Consider the following 10,197-nt stretch of genomic DNA (forward strand, 5'->3'; position numbering starts at 1 on the left):
GGGATGGATTTGAACCCACCAGCTCTGGTGTATGTGGCTGGCGCTTTAGCTGCTTGAGCTACAGACACCGAGCCATATACTTTTTTTTTTTCCTTCTTGTTTTTTGATCAACATAATTTAAGTGTGCCTTGGAAATTTAACTGCTGCAAGATAAAAGAGGTTGAAAAATACTGACCTAAGAAGGACTCAGCCTCCTTAAAGATACTGATTCACAGCTCAGCCCTGCCACTGAGAGGCCTCTTGGTTCTCCTGAGGTAGGTCTGTTAGCTGGCTGAGCTCATCCCTTTTCTCTGTGGTTTGGCTCCTGCTGAGTGGAATGTCTCCTCCTCCACCTTGTCTACTCGGACTAACCCTCCAGGATGTAGCTTCAACATCATTTCTCAGAAGCCTTCTAGACCCCTCGGGGCAGAGGTAGGCCCTTTCTCCTCTGAGCTCTTGTTGCTCTTGGTTATGAACCTCTACCAGCTCACACAACACCGTGTGTCATGTTGTAATAGTTATCAGTGTGTTGTAATAGTTATTTACCAACTCCAGCGATTAGCGTGAGGTCAGACTCTCCCACTCAACAGTATACCTTGAGGGCAAAAAGTGTTTGCCTTATTCTCAATTTCTACTCCCATGTTTAGTAGAGCACGAAGGAGCTGACCAATAAAAGCTGAAAGAATCAATACAGATGGACAGATGAATCCCTTCTTGAATACATGAATAAACACACAAACAATAAAAACAGCCCCAGATTCCAGAAGGCACAGGCAACTTAGAATTCCTTTGCCTTACCTATCAGAATGACTGGTCTAACTCCTGAGTTACTCAGCAGGTTTTCAGGAACAATTACAGTTTCCCCTGCAGGAATGGGCCGTGGTTGTAAAATTCCAGTTAATGGGGTCTGTGGAACTGGGGCAGATAAAAGGGGCTCTGGAAGAAAAAGTTGTTTGACAGGAAGGATTAGACATGAAAGCTAAATGAAATACGATGGGAAGTAATGCAGTTTTAGTAGTTTTAGAAGTCTAATGGTTTATTGTGGATTTTTATCATAATTTGTGTTTATTATATCAAATCAGAAGTGAGAAAAACAAAAAGAAGAAACAAAACAAGCATGATTATACCGTCTGGAGATAGCGACTATTGAGCATTTTGGTAGTTTCCTTTCCATTATTTTTTCCACGTGCAATTTTTTGGATTCTGTTTTACATTTTTTCTCCCTGCCCCATATATCAAAGGCATATAAATTTTGAAAAGCACAGACAAATGTAAGAAGGATACATTCATCATGAGCCAATACTACCTAAAGGCAACTGTAGTAGCATACCGGCATAATTCTTTGTGTATATAAGATCTCCACGTAGTCCTTAAAAAACATTTTATGTTTTTGCAACAGAATCTCACTCTGTTGCCCAGGCTAGAGTGCTATGGCATCAGCCTAGCTCACAGCTCCTTAAATTCCTGGGATCAAGAGATCCTTCTGCCTCAGCCTCCTAGTAGCTGAGACGACACTACCGCTCATCACAACACCTGGCTAATTTTTCTATTTTTAGTAGAGACAGGGTCTTGATCTTGCTCAGGCTGGTCTCAAATCCTGAGCTCAAGGGATCCTCTTGCCTTCGCCTCCTAGAGTGCTAAGATTACAGGCATGAACCACCATATCCAGCCCCCCATGTAGTGTTTAAATCTATTTATTAAAAAAAAACTTAAAAAATTAAAAAACCCCATGTATGCCTTAGAATTGGTGTTTCTAGTTGTCTGTGTCTGCGTTTAGTACAGCGAGGCAGACAAACGTTTGAACATGTAACTATAAGTACCAAATGGCCACAGTCTGGGTATTCAGAAGGAGAACAAGTTGGCTTTTCAGGTGTCTGGCTGTTAACTGAACAGTCTAGGCTGGAAATAACAAGCCAGGGTCACACAGGAAACCAAATCACAGGAGGCAAAATCTAACACTACTGCTGGCACAGCAAGTCCATTTGTGCCCTGTGATGGTGGCTGGTAGCATCATGACCCAGATAGTGAATTGCTTATCAATGTGGTGGGCTATACCCAAGCCAAAGGCTGAATTCAGATCAGTTGTGATGATGCATGTGCTTGTAGGGAAGGCAGATGTGAGGGGGACAAAATATTAGCTACTATCAATATCTTCACATAATATTGAACACAATGGTTGGTTAAGGAAGTTTATCTTCAAGAGTTCAAGAAAAGAATAGGAGAAGAATATCTCTACTAATTAAAAAAAAACCCAAACCTTAAATCCATTTTCTGTTAAAATCTTACCATTTCTTGAAAGAGGGCGAACTGTAGGAACAGGTACAACTAAACCAGGTTGGGGGACAGGTGACCCGGGATACCACCCCCGGTGTCGTTTCTTTGGTGGCCCAGAAGTGAACATGGTAGCTGAAGACAAAAAGAAAGATAGCCTTGTCCTCAGTCATGTGGACGAAAGGAAAGAAGGCCAAGGTAACAGAACTTTTTATTTGATTATTCTCAGAAAGTTTAAATCATTTATCTAGGGGGACAGAGGCAAAGAGAAAGTTAGAAAAAGCCACACTATCAACCTAATACCATACTAACATCCACCTAATACCTGCATGTTATTTTACAATTCTTAATTTTACTCAGATTATTTTATTTGATTCTATCAACAACCCTAGGAAGTTGGAGGACACATTTTATTGTTATACTCATTTTGTAGATAGAGCACCAAAGGGTCAGATTTGCCCAGGATTACACAGCAGAGAACTTTGAATCCTGTTCTTTGGTCAGCAAGACCTATGGGTTTAGACATTTCCTGATATATCTGTTCCAACATTATTTCCTAGTTAGGCTCATCTCTGTAGAATCCTAAGATAATTTAATTACTACTGTTCACACCAATCATAAACTTTCTTTCTTTCTTTCTTTTTTTTTTTTTGAGACAGAGTATCACTATGTTGCCCTCAGTCAAGTGCCATGGCCTCACATCTCACAGCAACCTCAAACTCTTGGACATAAGCAATTCTCTTGTCTCGGCCTCCCAAGTAGCTGGGACTATAGGCGCCTGCCACAATGCCTGGCTATTTTTTGTGTTGTTGTTGTAGTTGTCATTGATGTTTGGCAGGCCCAGGCCGGGTTGGAACCTGCTAGCCCCAGCCTCTGAGCTACAGGCGCCAAGCCTAATCATAAACTTTCAAAATGTTGGATGACAAGCTAAGAAAAAACTCCAGAGCATGCTGTCAGATAATTTGTCATTCCAAAATCTACTACATGTCTACCATCATGAAGTGCATTGTTTTAAAACTCTTAAGATGGGTAGTGTACCTTGGTCTCCTGACGCATAACTAGGTCTTGGTGACAAAGAGTAATTCCCGGGGCGGGCTGGCATGGAGCTGGAGGTGCTGCTCTTCCCTCCGTGGCTACTGTTTCCATTAGCAGCATCTGTGGGACATGAGGAAAGGAGCTGCTCAGAAAAGAAGCTGACCAGGGCACTGCTTTCTGTGATGCTGTAACCATCCGATAAACTTCAAACTCTCTCTCTCTCTTTGGTTATTTATTTATTTATTGAGACAAGGTCTTGCTCCATTGACTGGGCTAGAGTAGAGTGGCACCATTACAGTTCTCTGCAACCACAAACTCCTGGGCCTCATCAATTCTCCTGCCTCAGTCTCCCAAGGACTACAGGCGTGTGCCACCACACCTGAAAAACTTTTATTGTTAGTAGAGACGGGGTCTCACTCTTGCTCAGGCTGGTCTCAAACTCCTAACCTCAAGCAATGCACCCACCTCAGCCTCACAGAGTACTAGTACTCATGCCTAATGAGCCACTGTGAGGGCCAACCTCACTCACATTCTAAAATTCAAAGAAACCTCTTGGATAGGACTGCATCCAGTTAAATAAAACCAGCTACAACTGTCAGAGGAGTACCTTCATTAAAATCAAGTGTCACCTAAATATAAATTCCTAGAACACCTAGAGATCTTTTAGAATTATTTCCTCTTTTTTTTTTTTTTTTTTTGAGACAGAGTCTTACTATGTTGCTCTCGGTAGAGCACAGTGGTGTCACAGCTCACAGCAACTTCAAACTCTTAGGCCCAAGTGATTCTCTTGCCTCAGCCACCCAAGTAGCTGGGAGTATAGGTGCCCACCACAATGCCCAGCTATGTTTTTGGTGTAGTTGTCATTGTTTAGCAGGCCTGGGCGAGTTTGAACCCTCCAGCCTCAGTATATGTGGCCAGTGCCCTAACCACTGAGCTATGGGCACTGAGCTTAGACTTATTTTCAATGAGCTCTTTGGAGATGGTGAGTAGAAGAAAGAGAAAACAATTCCTTTCTTTTTAAATATGGTATTATGGGAACTTTCAAATATGTACAAAAGGAGAGAAATGTCTGTTCCCACCACCCAGCTTCAACATTTATCAACACAGCCCATCTTGCTTCATCTATTCCTCATACCTCTTCCCCTCCACACACACACATACATGCTCTGGATTATTTTGAAGCAAACTCATTTATTGTATCATTTCATCCATAAATACTTCTGTATGTATTTCTAGAAGAAAGATTCTTTAAAATAAATAACTGTAAAAAATAACTATAATAACATCATAATACTTTAATTATACTTTATATATATATATATACTTTATATATATATACATTATACTTTAAATGATTAATAATTTCCCCCAATCATCTCAGAAATGACTTTTTACTGTTGGCCTGTTAAAATTAGGGTTTAAAAAAGATCCACACATTGAATTTAGTTGCTATGTCCCTTACATCTCACCTCTTTTGATCTATAGGATTACCTTCCTTTTTTTCCTTCTTACAATTAATTTGTTGAAAACCTGACAGAATTTTCCATTTTCTGGATTTTGCTGATGGGATACCCATGGTATCATTTAACATTCCCTTGTCTCCTGTCTTCTTTTACATTTTTTTGAGACAGGGCCTCACTTTGTTGCCCAGGCTAGAGTGCCATGACCTCAACCTAGCTCACAGCAACCTTAAACTCCTGGGTTCAAGCAATCCTCCTGCCTTAGCCTTGTTCAGCCTTTTGAGTAGCTGAGACTACAGGTGCCTACCAGCACGCCTGGCTAATTTTTCTATTTTTAGTAGAGATAGGGTATGGATTTGCTTTGGCTGGTCTCAAACTCCGGAGCTCAAGTGATGCTCTGCCTTGTTCTCCCAGAGAGCTAGGATTACAGATACGAGCCCACTATACCTGCCTGTCCCTTGTATTTGGAATAAACTAATTATTAGATATAGAAGCTTGATCAAATTCAGGTTTAATTATTTTTGGGGGACAAGAATCTCATAAGTACTGTCGTATATAGTACTTCCATCAGGAGGCACATAACAGCCAGTTTTCTCTCTTCTTGTGATGTTAGGATTACTACAAGGTTCAAGAGCTGTCGACCTAATCCTTGGCATTATAAAGTCATTTATCCTTTCATTGGATGGTTTTTAAAACCATGATGATTATTGATGTAAATTTCATTGATTTTCTTTCTTTCTTTCTTTCTTTTTTTTGCAGTTTTTGGCTGGGGCTGGGCCCGAACCCACCACCTCTGGCATAGGGGGCTGGAGCCCTACTCCTTTGAGCCACAGGCATTGCCCTGATTTTATTTTTTAATGCTGTAAAAATTTGATTCCATTTGTTCAAGTCTGTAATCCAGCCAGAAGGTAGATACTACAAAAATTGTCAGACCCAGAGTAAGAACAAAGTGGGCTGCATGAATTGCGATGCCTAACTGTTGAGAAGTTATAAAAATGATAAGCTCTTTCTCCTCATTCTTCTTCCACCTATCTTACCATTTCTTCTCCTTTAACTGGACTCTTCTGAGATTCCACCCTTTCCTCACTCTACATCTCTCCTTAGCTGATCCTGTTTACCCTAATGGTTCAACTCTAGACCATCAGTCCTGATCTCCCCTAAGATATATTAAATGAATGTTGAACAGTTCCCCAGTTAGATGTCTTATGGGTATCGCAGACTCAGCATGTCCCAAACCCAGCTCAAAATCTCTTGCTGGAGAACCTGCTCCTCCTTCTCTGTTCCCTGTCTCAGGTGATGGCACCACCAGCCCAGAAAGCTGAAAGTCAGTGGTGAGACCCCTTCTTCTCCGGACGTTCCCTTTATGGTGTTAAGTCCTGCTGATCTTCCTTTCCCAATACTTCTCCAATGTCCACCCTCCTCTCCAACCTGGTATCATTCTAGCCAAAGACTTCATCATGTCTCACCTAGACTATCATAATGGCTACCAAGGAGTTTTCCTACCTCTTATCATGGTCTTACAGGTTACTGCCAAAATGATCTAGCTTGTGTTCAAATCAGACCACGCCATTCCTCTGCTCCCTAAGTTACAGAGTAAAATTCATGATCCTTGGCTTGCCTCCCATGACTTTTTCCTTGTTTGAAACACACACTTGTTTGTGTCCTGCTACTCCCTGAGTTTTACATTTTATGGTTCTCATGAGTCTGAACTTCTGGAAGTTTTTGTGTATATAATGTTGCTTTCCCCCTTCCTTTCCTTTAAACCTTTGCTCCTCATCTTCCCTGAATCTGAAGTGCCTTTCCTCCATTCTTCTGTACAGTGAGTGTCTCCTCATTCTCAAAGACCAAGCTCCTCCAAGAACTCATTCTTGATTACTCCTCCAAATGCTAATGCTCCAGTGCTTTGTGCTCCCTGAACATATTGTCATATTTGCTGCAACAAACTAAAAATATCTTGTCAGGGGTCTATCTCCCCCATTAGATTATAAGAACATTAGGGGTCAGAGATTATTTTTCTTTGTAACCTCAGTTCCTAGTCACAGGAAGTGCCCAAGAAATTTTGTTGAATGAAAACAAAGCATTGTGTCTCTTCTGTGTGCCAAATGTCATTCCCTAATTCTTTTGCCTGGAATGCACAGAACACAAAGCTTTGTGCAACAACCCATTATTATACAGCCCCACACCTGTGTTCAGCTGGCAGGTAGAAGCAGCTTCTGTTTTCTTCTACAATTTGCCAAGTAAATTTCATACAGTCTTTTACAGACTACATATTTACTAAAGAAATATAAGTGAGGAAAACATCACCTGCAGCAAAAGTCTTCCCTACAACCTGCAAAGACAAAGCCAGTGGTTTCACATCATTCTTATTCCGGGTCAGGTCCTGAGCTCCACTTAAATTGATTGCAGAATTAGCTGGACTGAGAATCGGTGAATCTTTAAAATGAAAGAAGTTGTTTAAATTAGCAACTATTTCTATATGCAGGAAGTTAATTTGACAAGAGTTAAGAAAATGTAGGTTATAGAATTTCTTTTTTTTCCTAAGATTATTCTGACATTTAAGAAAGTCAATTTCTCGGTATTTAGGTTTAATTAATTATTTTTAACTTATATAATAAATATTCACTAGACATTACTATGTGCTGGGTGTTATTTTAAGCACTTCAAATATATTAATCCAGGCAATCTCTATATGACTCTGTTAGGTAAATATTACCTTGAATAGTAGTAGTAATTTAACTTAGTCAAAGTCAGATGACCTGGCATCAAGGATGTCAAAACTATTGCCACAGTTTCCCTTCAAGCCGTATTTTCTTTTTTTGAGACAGATTCTCACTATGTCGCCCTGGGTAGAGTGCTATGGCATCACAGCTCACAGTAACCTCAAAATCTTGGGCTTAAGTGATTCTCTTGCTTCAGCCTTCCAAGTAGCTGTGACTACAGGCGCCCACCACAACACCTGGCTATTTTTTGGTTGTAGTTGTCATTGTTGGTTAGCTGATCTGGGCTGGATTCAAACCCTCCAGTTCTGGTGTATATGGCTGGCACCCTAGTTGCTGAGCTACAGGCGCTGAGCCTAAACCCATATTCTAATGACATATATTTGTCTCTATCTAGATGAGTTTTGTTATTTAAAGTGTCACAGAAACTAACTCATTGTAATCTAGGAGAAAGCACTTTTCTCTGAAATAAAGTTGCTTTAATTTTTTAAATAAAGTAGAATTAATTTACTGTAATATGAGGTACATCCAAAAGAAAGTTTCCATTTGGATTAAGAAAATAATTCGGCTCAGCGCCTGTGGCTCAAGTGGCTAAGGCGCCAGCCACATACACCTAAGGTGGCGGGTTCGAATCCAGCCTGGGCCCGCCAAACAACAATGATGGCTGCAACAAAAAAATAGGCAGGCCTTGTGGCGGGCGCCTGTGGTCCCAGCTACTTGGGAGGTGGAGGCAGAAGACTTGCTTGAGCCCAGGAGTTGGAGGTTGCTGTGAGCTGTGATATCCCAGCACTCTACCCAGGGGGACAGCTTGAGACTCTGTCTCAAAAAAAAAAAAAAAAAAGAAAAGAAAATAATTCATTCAAGGCAGTGCCTGTGGCTCAAAGGAGAAGGGCACCAGCCCCATATGCTAGAGGTGGTGGGTTCAAACCCAGCCCTGGCCAAAATCTGCAGAAAAAAAAAAAGAAAGAAAGAAAATAATTCATTCCAGAAAAACTACATGGTATTTTAGAGACAAACTATGGGAGAGATAAAGACTCAAGCCAGCTGGAGATTTCTGAAATGAGAGCCCCAGTCCCAACTAGTCTGGCAGACTAGTAAGATCAGTTAACACAGGAAAGCATTAAAAGGATGGTTGCAACTCTGAGTCTGAAAAATCAAGGTACTCTAAATAACAGGATATTGATGGTGCTACATTAGAAATTATTTAATAAGTCTCTGACAAAGGTCTGATAACCAGAATCCACAGAGATCTCAAACGTATTAGCAAGAAAAGAACAAGTGATCCTGTCTAATTATGGGCAAGAGATCTGAATAGAAACTTCTCTGAAGAAGACAGGTGTGTGGCCTACAGACACATGAAATACTGCTCATCATCCTTATCATCAGAGAAATGCAAATCAAAACCACTCTGAGATATCATCTAACTCCAATAAGATTAGCCCACATCACAAAATCCCAAAACTATAGATGTTGGCACAGATATGGAGAAAAGGGAATATTTCTGCACTGTTGGTGGAAATGCAAGTTAATACGTTCCTTTTGGGACGGCGTTTGGAGATCATTTAGGGATCTAAAAGTAGACTTACCATTCGATCCTATAATTCCTCTGCTAGGTATATATCCAGAAGACCAAAAATCACTTTATAACAAATATATTCATACCAGAATGTTTATTGCAGCCCAATTCATAATTGCTAAGTCATGGAAGAAGCCCAAGGGGCCATGGACCCATGAATGGATTCATAAATTGTAGTATATGTACACCATGGAGTGTATGCAGCCTTAAAAAAAGATGGAGACTTTCTCTCTTATATGTTTACATGAATGGAGCTGTAACATAGTCTTCTTAGTAAAGTATCTCAAGAATGGAAGAAAAAGTATCCCATGTACTCAGCTCTACTATTAAATCAATATATAATTACCCACACTTCCATATGAAAGCTATAACCCAACCTCAGCCTAAGTTTAAGGGGGAAGAGGAGGGGAAGGGAGTGGGAGGATGGATAGAAGGAGGATAATTGGTGGGACCACACCTATGGTGCATTTTACAAGGGTACATGTCAAATCTACTAAGTGTAGAGTATAAATGTCTTAACACAGTAATCAAGAAAGTGAAGTGAAGGCTATGTTAACCAGTTTGTTGTATTTCAAATTGTATATAAAACCAGAGCATTGTACCCCATACATGCATTAATGTACACAGCTATGATTTAATAAAAAATATTTAAATAATTATTCATATCACAACATGATTCCTGACTCACTGCATCATCTCATATGAACTCAAAAGAATGAAATGGTCTCTAATGGCTTGGCAGGGTTCATGTAGCTCTGTAAGCCTGCCCTACTCCTAGTGAGTGATTTTAAGGCCATCCAGAATAACAGAGGCCAGCAAGTGCATGTGTAACTTTGTGAAGCTGCAGGAAACTGAAGAGTGCCTGTGTTTTTCACATCTTTGCAGAGAGCCCACCATGACAAGAATCCCAGGTAAGTTTGCTGTGTCATTCCACAGGTTTATCTTTTCATTTCAGGATACAGTCATACTTAGGTGACTCTGAAAAGTTTTTATTTATTTATTTATTTAGAGACAGAATCTCACTATGTCATCCTGGGTAGAGTGCCTTGGTGTCATAGCTCACAGCAACCTCAAACTCTTGGGCTTAAATGATTTTCTTGCCTAAGCCTCCCAAGTAGCTGGGACTACAGGCACCTGCCACAACGCCCAGCTATTTTTT

The 10,197-nt window shown here is 40.5% G+C and overlaps 1 protein-coding gene across 3 annotated transcripts in view; it reads right to left on the reverse strand.

Annotated features, from left to right (window-relative positions):
• The window catches only part of GREB1L (growth regulation by estrogen in breast cancer 1 like), a 291,844-nt gene that overhangs the window by 82,569 nt on the left and 199,078 nt on the right, over positions 1-10,197 (reverse strand). For all 3 annotated transcript variants that reach the window (XM_023510203.1, XM_023510202.1, XM_023510204.1), the window contains exons 8-11: positions 7,050-7,178; positions 3,289-3,405; positions 2,266-2,385; positions 778-915 (exon numbers count right to left, since the gene is read on the reverse strand). In XM_023510203.1, the coding sequence (XP_023365971.1) occupies positions 778-915; positions 2,266-2,385; positions 3,289-3,405; positions 7,050-7,178 (504 nt within the window). The remainder of the gene's footprint in view (positions 1-777; positions 916-2,265; positions 2,386-3,288; positions 3,406-7,049; positions 7,179-10,197) is intronic.

This window comes from Otolemur garnettii, unplaced genomic scaffold (genome assembly GCF_000181295.1).
Source record: "Otolemur garnettii isolate 467f Iridium unplaced genomic scaffold, OtoGar3 scaffold00012, whole genome shotgun sequence".
Taxonomy (NCBI): domain Eukaryota; kingdom Metazoa; phylum Chordata; class Mammalia; order Primates; family Galagidae; genus Otolemur; species Otolemur garnettii.